The sequence below is a fragment of the Choristoneura fumiferana genome, chromosome 28, assembly GCF_025370935.1.
Source record: "Choristoneura fumiferana chromosome 28, NRCan_CFum_1, whole genome shotgun sequence".
NCBI classification, from domain to species: domain Eukaryota; kingdom Metazoa; phylum Arthropoda; class Insecta; order Lepidoptera; family Tortricidae; genus Choristoneura; species Choristoneura fumiferana.
In genome coordinates, this window is record NC_133499.1 from 9,118,146 (window position 1) to 9,131,017 (window position 12,872).

General features: G+C 47.9%; 1 protein-coding gene across 1 annotated transcript; it reads left to right on the forward strand.

Moving 5' to 3' along the window:
* The first annotated feature begins 630 nt into the window (after positions 1–630).
* Positions 631–10,391, forward strand: LOC141443802 (uncharacterized). Its single transcript, XM_074109164.1, has 2 exons — positions 631–1,304; positions 9,040–10,391. The coding sequence occupies exons 1-2, from the start codon at positions 1,302–1,304 to the stop codon at positions 10,117–10,119; spliced, it is 1,083 nt and encodes a 360-aa protein (XP_073965265.1). The 5' UTR covers positions 631–1,301; the 3' UTR covers positions 10,120–10,391.
* The last annotated feature ends 2,481 nt before the right edge of the window (positions 10,392–12,872 follow it).

A 12,872-nucleotide genomic window follows, 5' to 3' on the forward strand; every position in this document is an offset into this window, starting at 1 on the left:
ATATGCGAAAAATAAAATTAGGATGATTAACATCATTACGGCTTTTTGCACTTAAACATAAACATGCGGATCGGAAATGGCGGGAAAACAAACATCTCGCTTTTTTTTCCTGCTAATTTGCTGTCACTGCTGTCAATTTTTTTTTAATTATCGATGAGGCCATTTTTTGTCTTTGATTTGTCAAGATGGCCAACATAACGCGTCTAATCCGTCTATCAGCAGCTCAACAACTAGCAGACTGCTAGCAAGCGTTTATGAATCATACTTCTTGACAACCGTCTAACAAGCTTAATCAGTCTGCTAAGTAACAGACCGATCAAACCTCAATTAAGGATTTTTTATGAATAAGGCTGTAAGTATTTCCCAAGATACATTTTGTAACCAGTAACTTAATAGACCACAGAATAATTTATTTTCCCAATAATTCGGGTAACAGTGGAGCAGCTGGCAACACAATTCGTCACGCACACTAGCATCCTTGCAAATTGTCTTACACCGTTCTTACGCACACTACAATATTGAGTTGCCGCATTCACGAACGTTTTGTTTTTAGTTAGCGCGGTATCTAGTCGAGCGAGCGCGCGAGACCAATCATTCATCTAAGTTGAAACCAATTTTCGTTGAAAGTATTTATTAAGACAAACGGTTCACAAGATAGAGGGAGGGACACAATTTTTGCTATTTTGGGAGCGATTATTTCCGGAAATCTTCATTTAATCAAATAAGTTTTTAAGAAACCTCACTATATTTTCAAAAGAGCTGTCGAACTATGTGCCACACGTTGATGCGAGTTCAAAAAATTTTTTTTTTCAATTTCTGTTACGTGTATGGAGTGCCTATAAATATTTATTTTTGTTTAGTTTTCTTTAGTCAATTACCATTCTCCAACTTTTTTTTCCTGTTTGGTCAACCTTTTTGGGTACCAACAAAATTGGACTAGACCACTCGCTATTGGTCTCTTCAATAATATCGTCTTGTAACATTTGTTGTACTTGTTTTTGTATTTCGGGTATTAAACTTCTTGGTAATCTATAGATATGGTTTGATATATGTTGGCGTAGCAATCGGTTTTAATGTAATAATCTGTTCATAAACGTTTGTAGTGGTGAGCTTATCACCTGGTAGATAAAATATATCGGCATACTTCGTACAAATAGCTTGTATCGTGTCACGTTCACGACAATTCAAGTGGTCAAGTTGTAATAGTGATATTATTTTTTTAGCTCTTTCTACGTTTGTATTTCCGTTTTCAAATTTGTATATTTCATAATCACTCAATAGGCATATTTCTGGTTTACATAATGGTAAGTTAACTGTTTCCTCGCTTACATTTAATATTCGTGTAGGTACCGTGTTATTTTTCGGTGTAACAATTAGACTGGCTAGAAATATATCTTTTTGTATTTCTTGTGGCAAAATGATACAATCTTCTGTTATATTTTTCCATTTTTATATAGTGTATCGATTCACTACGCGGCGGTAATGTCAAAACGTCAGATTGTTTAGGTAAGCTATATAATTGAAATGTACACGGTAACATTAATTATCTGTTTTCCAGGGTGATTGTCGAATTTTCTAAATTTATTTTTGCATTATTAGCGTTTAAAAAATCTAAACCTAAAATGCCATCAGCTTTGCATGGCAAATTATTAAATACATACAATTTATGCTCGAAAGATACATTATTCTGTGTTGTTAGCGTCAGAATAACATAGCCTTCCGAGTAAATTTTTCCACCCATTCCATTCACTACAACCTTGTCGATATTTATTTGTGAATTTCTTTTATTTATTGCAGATAATGATGCACCTGTATCTAATAACCATGAACATGTTTTACTTCCAACATTTAATGATAAACATTGTACGTCATCATCACAAGTAAAAACACAATTTTTAGTCACGAAAAAACTGTGTTTATAATTATTTTCTATACCGGAAGAGCAACCTTCAGTCGGTTGCTGTGCAGTATAGATATGTCCTAGGTTCTGGTTACCCCGGGTAGGTACCTACCTATTATAGCTCCGATTTCACCGTGAGCCAAACCCTCTGTGATATCTGTTACTATTATTAGCGTACGGACGTCTTCCATTGTATCTAGGAGGGTACGTATTACTTCCCCTGTTGTACCCTTGAGGTCGGTAGTAATATCCACGGGACCTTGTACCAAAATTGGAATGTCCTCTATTTGCTCTGTAATAAGATGAACCTGTTGACTTACCTTTGTAGTTGAGAACGACATTTGATGAGGAAGGTTGAGCCAGTTCCTCATCCTCCGCTACGCGTACTGCATCTTTCAGGTGTGAGTAGTCACGTGCTGCAATTTTGGTACTTATGCGTCTATTTCTTAGCCCATCTGCAAACTTTTTAACGGCAAGTTTTCGTTAATGGGACTTAAAATCTCGAAAGCGTTTTCATTTGAATTCGCCTGTGATGTGGTGCGCCACGAATAATTGTTCTATTTTATCGCCAAATTCAGAAATTGAAGACTCTTTTTGATAGATGCTGTTAAGCTGTGTTAGTAAACTGACTGATTTTCTTGTCAGTAATTTTAATTTCATGTCAGCAATTAGTTCTTCACAAGTGGAATAAGCACTTTTTAATTTTAATTTTGCTATTTTTGACAGTCTTGTTTTTAAAACAAAATTTATTAACATTTTTTTGTTATCAGCATCTTTAAAATACGCGTTATACATTTCAATTCCGTCTATTATTTTGAAAGAAAGAAAATTCATTTATTTAACGAAATAAAAAACAAACATAGGAACAAACATAGAACAAATAAAGACATACGTGACGCTAAACAGGTCCCCACTCAGCATAATGCCACGGCAAGCCGTGGCGCTGATTTTCAGTAAGGACCTTATCTAAAAACTAACTTAAAATAAAAATTAAAAATAAAATAAAACAAATATTAAATTGTATGGCAACACCGGCTTAAACAGTTCAATCGTGTGTAGTTGAATGAGGGCTATCGTTTTTTTCTCACTAGATGGCGCACTGTTGCGTTTGGTTTTTAAGTATGGCTTTCAAAGTCTGTTATTACGGGCCTGAAAACAAAGTTTAGATTAAAATCATATTTAATACACTTTAAAACTGTACCATAAAAATATCGAGCATGCCACAGTTGCATATATAGTCCCCGTTTTGTTCGGAAAAAAGGGAGGACAAAGGTTTCCGAAAGACAAAACTGTCTCATAACAAGGACATTCATTGCCCCGGAACGCATATTAGCCATAATTAATTTCAGATATTGCAAAATATTCACAAAATTATTCTAATTATAAATAAACCCGCGTAGTTCACCCAAAAACTATAAGATTTGACATTTCGGAGACCTCACGCTACACTAGCGCCTCTAGCGGGGAATTCATACGCGATAGCCCTCATTGTTTTAAGTCACCGCCAAAAGTATACTTTGCAAATATGAATAATGCATATTACTGTTAAAATGGTTAAAAAAAACAATATGCTACATACCTGACTCCTTAAAAACAAAAACACAGGTAGTATCTTACTTGACTTGACTACTTGACTAAATAATACGTCAACCAACAGTGGATACATTTTTGAACTCGTAATAAACCGAACTCATTCAGTCTACCGCCAATTGGTAAAGCGAAATCGACGTTTCTAGCTTATTTATAAGGACAACAAACATTATGAGCGCCTAAAGTGCAAAAAATAATAAAAAAAAATACAAGGTAAGATTGAGAGAAGTGCCTACTTATTCATTTTCTCAATTGTAAATTTAAGAAATGGTTTTACATTTAAATTAAAAACCAGTTGTTGATTTTGGCGCACGAATGGGTGGAGGAATGTTGTTCCAACATTTTTTCTATCTTAATGTTAAGTTGGCAGGTAACGAATGCGTGAGATCTAAGATCCGGTATGTAATTAACGTGAGTGCAGCACACAGGTGCGTCGGTACAAACCAGGTCCAAAAGCGTACTACTGTTATCAGTGAAGTGAGTAGGCTCATTTACACATTGTAAAAGGTCAAAAAAGCGTAAGAAATTCGTAAGTTTTTGCGTACGTATATCACTAATATTTGTCATGTTAACATTAAAATCTCCAAGTAGAATAATGAAGTCGTACCTTGCAAATGAGCTGCCAGAACCGGTTAAAGCGTCAATAAAGGTATCTATTCCAAGCCAGGGCGGACGACATGCAGTACCAATACCCCTGACACTGAGGCTAAGCCACATCGTGTTGCTCGACGAGCGGTGCAACAGGATGTTTACAAACGCGTGCATTAATACTTACCGTGTTTAACAAAAAACTCTACTCCTCCACCCCTCGAGCGCACATCCAAAGGTCGCGGGTCGCGGCACGTGTTTTAATGTAAATCCGGGAACGCCCTCTCTCAGCCAAGTTTCGTTTATGGCCATAATGTCAACGGAATGAGTTTGCATTGCCACTATGAATCCCTCATGTTTTGTGCCCAATGAGCAGGGATTTAACAAACCAACTAATAGTTTGCTGCATTTATTTACCATGATGATAAGTAGAATAAATACAAGTAACAAACAATGGCAGATTGCGAGGAGAAATATTGTCATAATTGTTGTAAATGTAGACAGTATAGGTGTACTGAACTGAAGGGTCCCAAAAATAAGAATGCACTTCTCGTTGCACTGGTCTTTATTAGCAAAGCCTACTTGCTTGCTACTGAATCGCTTTTGTAATGCTACGATGAAACAATAATAATCTGAAGACTTTATACAATCTAAGATAGCGTGTCGTTAGCTTGTTGCAGATGCGGTATAACGACATCTATGAAGATATTTACAAATTAAATATTTTTAGAAAAAGTTGTATTAATTGATATTTTAACTATCACACGACGTTTAATATAAATTTAAATAACATAACAAACATTTTATAACATCAAACAACTCCAAAATTACCTACAAAATATGGTGAAACTAGCCCCATTGGTTATCTGATAGTTGAACCGTAATACTTTGATATGAAAACAATTATATTTTAAGATGCGAGTTTTTGAATAGTTATTAGTACGTGAACAATAGGCATAAGCACAAGAAAATAATCGACGGAGTACACACGAAGTATGATAATTGTATGATAATATTGAAATAGGCTATATTGTTATCTCGGTTATGAACATAATTTTTGATTGCGATAAAGTGCGATGTTTTCTTTTTATAATGTTGATAAGAATTGATTTTTTGCACAAAAGTAAACGTGACATATAAATGAAGTATGGTTGAATAAATTCATCAAAAAGCACCCGTGGCAAAAACCTTCCTAATATCCGCCTCCGAGCGTATCCGACTGGCAGCAGAGTCCTTGTGACGACGAACATAAACCCGGCCGTCCTTAGTCCAGTCCAGTGGTACCTCCACCCCTGCCGAAGGGGGGGCCTTTGCCTTACATGCGGCACATGTCCTAGTAGAAACGCGAGCGGTTTGCGGGATGCTGACGCAGCCCTTATGGTACACCGACGCGCATTCGGTGCATTTGGCGACCCCTGACGACGAAATAAATTTTCCGTAACCTGAACAGTAGCCATATTTGTAATGAAGCAAAGTTAGCTACTTGTTCTGTAGTTTATTCACTAACGTCCATCACCATCACCAAATTTGATGCCGTTTTAATATCGAAACTATCCATTTTTATGCCTTGTCTTTGACTTACAAATTGAATTACTTTTTATTTTTGAATAAACATCCCTGATTTTCTCTATAATATTTTATGGTCTAAAAGTATACCTGAATATTCAGGAGACTTGTATTCACTACTTTTATAATCCAAGCTTTGTAAAAGTAATTGAAATTTTTTATAGTAGGTACCTATCTGCTAACTCTATTTTCTTGTCAACTAGTTCCTTATATTTTTCTCTCTTTGTACCCAACTTTCTCAAATTTATTTGTATATCAGAGAGTTTTGTGAATGTAATTTAATTACTAATTCAAGTGCCATAAAAAGATACAATATGAAAGTAATAATAGGTACTTATTTCTTATTTCAAATTATACTAAAAGTTATGTAATACGTTCGCAACATTACGAGTATTATTAATTCACATACCGAATTGCGATTCCGAAACACTCACTAAGTATATATTTTTCACATTTTCACTCACTGTAATACCTACCGCCTACCGACGAGATGACGAGACGAGTTCCGAAGGTCATCATGATGCAATGAGGGCTATCGTTTTTTGTCTCACTAGATGGCGCACTGTTGCGTGAGGTTTTTAAGTATGGCTTTCAAAGTCTGTTATTACGGGCGTGAAAACAAAGTTTAGATTTAAATCACATTTAATACACCTTAAAACCGTACCATATAAATATCGAGCATGCCACAGTGTTGCATAGTCCCCGTTTTGTTCGGAAAAAAGGGAGGACAAAGGTTTCCGAAAGACAAAACTGTCTCAAAACACAAAACATATTTGCCATAATTAATTTCAGGTATTGCAAAATATTGACAAAATTATTCTAATTATAAATAAACCCGCGTAGCTCACCCAAAAACTATGAGATTTGACATTTCGGAGACCTCACGCTACACTAGCGCCTCTAGCGGCGAATTCATACGCGATAGCTCTCATTCAGAGTTGATCCTCGTTGCCAGTGGCGGGGTTGCCGCCCGACATCCTCAGTTGCACACGTCGGATAAATTCCGCGCTTATATTTTTCCTTATCCACTTTTGCTGGTTCCGCTTATATTTGTTATAATATAAACAAAAGGACAGCTATGCCAAGTGCTGCCAATAGCACGCCTAGAAGAACGTTGTTCAAGGCCACTCCGTGCAGTTCCTGCTCATAATCGCTGGCTGTCTGAGCGATAATCACCTCCTTGTCCTCTGTTTTGGAATAACTTTTTCCCATGTTTAATTCCGTAGTATATCGCGATTACTGCAATAACCAGTCCAAAGATAATTAACAACGAGTACGCCGCAAACGCGAGTGACTGTTCAAGTTGTACTAACTTATTACCGTGGTCGCACGTAAGTCCAGAACACATTCTTAATCGAGTTTATAACGTTCTTAGTAAACCGGGCACTGTCTTCAGTGTCGACGTGACGGAATGTACCGTCTCAGCAACTATGGCCGACTTGCAATACGATGCGCGGCGCCACAGTCGCCACACCGACGCCATGAGGTGAGGTGCGGGAGACGTGATAATTAATAAACACAAGTTTACAGTTTAATGGTTGATTTATTACTGAATCAGTAATAGGGTACAGCGAGTGATATATATCTATAGCTAGGTTTGACACACACTTATAAAGCTACTCCACCTCAACCAATACGCTCTTGGCCGGTTTTTTTGTAATGTTTTGATGGGATCTCATCACTTTTTGTAGGCAGTTTTGCAACTTTGGCCGTGTCGATATCTTATAGGTACTTGTATCACTTTATGCGGTACACTAAAAGTTGGGAGTTGTGACAGTTATAAGGCAAATCCTTCGTGGCTCATCTCACATTAGCATAGTACCTAGTATACATTGCAAATACTATTTTAGGCAAGTGGATCACTGATGTCTCCTGGGTCGCGGGACAATAACAACATTAAGAAGCTGATTGACCCACTTATAACTTAACAAGTTAATTTTAACTCTTAATACTAGGTAATTAAGACTCACCTATATAATACATAAGTTCAATAAAGTTATTGCTGTGTAACTTTGTACATAATCGCATGTATTTGGGTCAATCAACTTTTTTTTAAGGCAGGCGTCCCCTTAACCGCATCGTACGCTTCGGACGTATCGGATTTGTTGCTTTGTATAGAAATGTGCGATGCTTACGATGCGGACAGGTGGACGCACTTATATGAGTTTCTATACAAAGAATACTACGATCCGTTGCGTGCGATGCGTCCGATGCGTACAATACCGGCAAGTGGACGTATACCTTAAGTGTAAGTTTGTTGCCATGGTAACGTCTCCTGAGTTAAGGATAGAATAACAAACACTAAAAAGCTGATTGACCCATTTGTATGGGATTACAAACTTACTTATGCAGCTTTTGTGACTTTGAAACGAGACTGAAATTGCAACGTTTTGATTTTTTCTATGCCTATATAATAAGCTGAATAAAAACGAATTAAGTATCACTGACATACTCACTGACTGATGATCATCATAACAAATTTATTTAAAATTTGGAGCTTGTGGGTCTGCTAGAAGTACCTTAGAATTATGATGATCGTCAGTCAGTGAGTATGTCAGTGACGAAACTGAGGAATTTTGACATGTACTTAATAGATTTTAAACTGGGTACGAGTAGGTACATGTTTAAATCGAATGTTATCGATAATATGTGCGCGCTGCCGTGCCGTGCCCCCAAATAATCTGTACCCTTAGTGTAAGTTTTCGGTTACAAAATACGTCTCGATCGCGAACGCTTTAAAATCTCAATTTGTATGGAAACACGAACATCACAAACGTTCCGCTAGAGGCGCTGTTTGTGTTTTCATACAAATTAAGATTTAACGCGAACGAGAGTTGTGCAATCACTTTTGTGTATGGGATGTAATAAGACTGCAGACCTTATTCACTTTCTTGTGGAATGTGATCAGAATGAGGAGATCAGAGTCAGGTATTTGGATGGTATGGGCTTGTTCAATGGAGGTGTCTATGCAACTTGTGTGAATGACTGTACACAATGATACGCAAAAATGCATATTGCAACAAACTCTAAATGTAATTCTCAGTCGACCGCTTTCAGAAGAAGCGACGCGAATTTACAGGTAGATTCATTGGACGGGCCTTTGCATCCAGAGACGTGGTTTTAGTGCAAGGGAGTGTAATATCTGTCTGTAGTGTGGTGTATATATCTGAGGCTCCCCATGAGGCTGACATAGTCACATTTGGTGTGCTAAAGTCACGTTAAAAGAAAAAAGTAAAAAAAATAAATAACGCGAACGCTATCGAGACGTATTTTGTAACCAAAAACATACACTAAGGGTACTGCAGCGACATCCCGGTCGTGGGAATCGTCTCCGCAGGAAGCAACTCGTAGTTGGCACAGACGTGAAACTGGATAATTAATATGATTATTTTCAGATGGAGGGAGCCGCTACGGAGTGCAAAGGCCTGGTGATAACCACGCGCGGGCTCGGGCTGGCCGCGTGCGACCTGTGCTACGTGGCCGCGAGCGCCGGCGTCGCCGCCCCCGTCTACGCCATGTATCGCGTCTTCCTCGGAGTGGCCGAGGCCAAGCTGAATGCATGCTCGAAGCACTTGGAAGGGCCTATGCGCGCCAAACAACACAAGTACAAAGTGACGCCGGACATGCTCGACGCACCGCTGAGCGTCCCCATCCTGCCGGCGCTGATCAAGCACATCATCGACGCTATCGACGTCATAACCGTCGGCGGGACGACGTACTGTCCTTTCGTCGCGGCGCAGAAGCGGGACGCCGCGGGCGAGCAGTACCCGCGCCCCGAGAATCTCTTGCTCAGCAACTTGCGTGAGACGGTGGAGGCCCTGTCCTCTCCAAAGTCATCCATCGCATACCGACTGGCGTTCAAAATTCGCTGCCCGATACCGGGCGCCGTCTGGGACCAGCACGATCTCCTGAAGAACGTGGACGAGATTATTCCCAAAGAGTACGACTGGAGGAAGGATTTAGAGGGTGACATGTGGCCGGTGCACATGTTTCTGATTTCGATGCAGCAAAAGTATCCGTCGATGGCGGCCGGGCCCCTGTCGCCCACAGGCGCGCGCGTGAGCCTGGCGGCGCTCATCTCGAGCCGGATGGTAATGGGAGACTTGCACGCTCCGCCGCGCCGCGCCGGGGAGCCGCTGCCGGAGTACTGCGGGAGGTGCCACCCGCGGGGCACCAACGGGGGGACCTACCACAAGGTCGCAGACGCAGAGATGCCGGAAGTGGAAGCCGTGTTGGGACAGGTGGCGCTGCTGGGGGAGGAGCCCGCGTGGGTGTGGACCGCGCCGCCCGTGCTGCTGCGGCAGGCTTACGAGGTGCGGGACGGCGCGCACAGCAGTTCAAAGCGCGTCATCGGCACCTACTCGATAGCCCTGATGAGAGTCAATCAGGCCATGCTGTGTCCCCGGCCGCGGGGTGGAGGGGGGCAGGAGGGCATCAAGGAACCGGAACCGGAACTTGTAAAACGTGCGATCTGACCGAAGCATGTACCGGGATATATATCCTCGACTGGATGGCGAACAAGCAAGTGGGTCTCCTGATGGTAAGAAAAGCATCAGTTATTTTGCAAATATACACACGATCATTTAGTATTTTCTTACTAAAATGTTATAAAACGATTTAATAAACCTATTCCTCGAAATGGTTTTGGAATTAGACCACATTGTAAAAAAGTGATCAATCAACGAACGAAGTTGATCGACCCTAAGTAGACCCTTTAAGGAGGCTATAAATAATAAAATAACAAGTATTGAAACCGTTTATTTCGGACAACATGGCCCATGGCCCATATGACTAATACTTTACAGACTAACCTAACATACATAACAAATTAGTTGTTGCCCGCGACTCGACGTTTGGAGGCAATTTTTCTGTACGTCATCGTCTAAGCATGCTAGGCTGGTGTACCTTGTAAACATTTTCCAAGCAAGGATATCACTGATGTCTCGTGAGTTACGGTCCACTCATTAGCGGGGCGGGGGGGGGGGGGGGGGCGGCCAGGGCAGCGCCACGCGCGTCACGTCCAGCGCCAGCAGGTCGGCCGGGGCTCCGAGGGCGGCGCCCAGCGCGGGCCGCGTGCGCCCCAGCGGGCCGGGCGCCACTAGCGGGGCGGGGCGGCCAGGGCAGGGCCACGCGCGTCACGTCCAGCGCCAGCAGGTCGGCCGGGGCTCCGAGGGCGGCGCCCAGCGCGGGCCGCGTGCGCCCCAGCGGGCCGGGCGCCACTAGCGGGGCGGGGCGGCCAGGGCAGGGCCACGCGCGTCACGTCCAGCGCCAGCAGGTCGGCCCGGCTCCGAGGGCGGCGCCCAGCGCGGGCCGCGTGCGCCCCAGCGGGCCGGGCGCCACTAGCGGGGCGGGGGCGGCCAGGGCAGGGCCACGCGCGTCACGTCCAGCGCCAGCAGGTCGGCCGGGGCTCCGAGGGCGGCGCCCAGCGCGGGCCGCGTGCGCCCCAGCGGGCCGGGCGCCACTAGCGGGGCGGGGGCGGCCAGGGCAGGGCCACGCGCGTCACGTCCAGCGCCAGCAGGTCGGCCGGGCTCCGAGGGCGGCGCCCAGCGCGGGCCGCGTGCGCCCCAGCGGGCCGGGCGCCACTAGCGGGGCGGGGGCGGCCAGGGCAGGGCCACGCGCGTCACGTCCAGCGCCAGCAGGTCGGCCGGGGCTCCGAGGGCGGCGCCCAGCGCGGGCCGCGTGCGCCCCAGCGGGCCGGGCGCCACTAGCGGGGCGGGGGCGGCCAGGGCAGCGCCACGCGCGTCACGTCCAGCGCCAGCAGGTCGGCCCGGGCTCCGAGGGCGGCGCCCAGCGCGGGCCGCGTGCGCCCCAGCGGGCCGGGCGCCACTAGCGGGGCGGGGGCGGCCAGGGCAGGGCCACGCGCGTCACGTCCAGCGCCAGCAGGTCGGCCCGGGCTCCGAGGGCGGCGCCCAGCGCGGGCCGCGTGCGCCCCAGCGGGCCGGGCGCCACTAGCGGGGCGGGGGCGGCCAGGGCAGGGCCACGCGCGTCACGTCCAGCGCCAGCAGGTCGGCCGGGGCTCCGAGGGCGGCGCCCAGCGCGGGCCGCGTGCGCCCCAGCGGGCCGGGCGCCACTAGCGGGGCGGGGGCGGCCAGGGCAGGGCCACGCGCGTCACGTCCAGCGCCAGCAGGTCGGCCGGGCTCCGAGGGCGGCGCCCAGCGCGGGCCGCGTGCGCCCCAGCGGGCCGGGCGCCACTAGCGGGGCGGGGGCGGCCAGGGCAGGGCCACGCGCGTCACGTCCAGCGCCAGCAGGTCGGCCGGGGCTCCGAGGGCGGCGCCCAGCGCGGGCCGCGTGCGCCCCAGCGGGCCGGGCGCCACTAGCGGGGCGGGGGCGGCCAGGGCAGCGCCACGCGCGTCACGTCCAGCGCCAGCAGGTCGGCCCGGGCTCCGAGGGCGGCGCCCAGCGCGGGCCGCGTGCGCCCCAGCGGGCCGGGCGCCACTAGCGGGGCGGGGGCGGCCAGGGCAGCGCCACGCGCGTCACGTCCAGCGCCAGCAGGTCGGCCGGGGCTCCGAGGGCGGCGCCCAGCGCGGGCCGCGTGCGCCCCAGCGGGCCGGGCGCCACTAGCGGGGCGGGGGCGGCCAGGGCAGGCCACGCGCGTCACGTCCAGCGCCAGCAGGTCGGCCGGGGCTCCGAGGGCGGCGCCCAGCGCGGGCCGCGTGCGCCCCAGCGGGCCGGGCGCCACTAGCGGGGCGGGGGCGGCCAGGGCAGGGCCACGCGCGTCACGTCCAGCGCCAGCAGGTCGGCCCGGGCTCCGAGGGCGGCGCCCAGCGCGGGCCGCGTGCGCCCCAGCGGGCCGGGCGCCACTAGCGGGGCGGGGGCGGCCAGGGCAGGGCCACGCGCGTCACGTCCAGCGCCAGCAGGTCGGCCCGTGCTCCGAGGGCGGCGCCCAGCGCGGGCCGCGTGCGCCCCAGCGGGCCGGGCGCCACTAGCGGGGCGGGGCGGCCAGGGCAGGGCCACGCGCGTCACGTCCAGCGCCAGCAGGTCGGCCGGGGCTCCGAGGGCGGCGCCCAGCGCGGGCCGCGTGCGCCCCAGCGGGCCGGGCGCCACTAGCGGGGCGGGGGCGGCCAGGGCAGGGCCACGCGCGTCACGTCCAGCGCCAGCAGGTCGGCCCGGGCTCCGAGGGCGGCGCCCAGCGCGGGCCGCGTGCGCCCCAGCGGGCCGGGCGCCACTAGCGGGGCGGGGGCGGCCAGGGCAGGGCCACGCGCGTCACGTCCAGCGCCAGCAGGTCGGC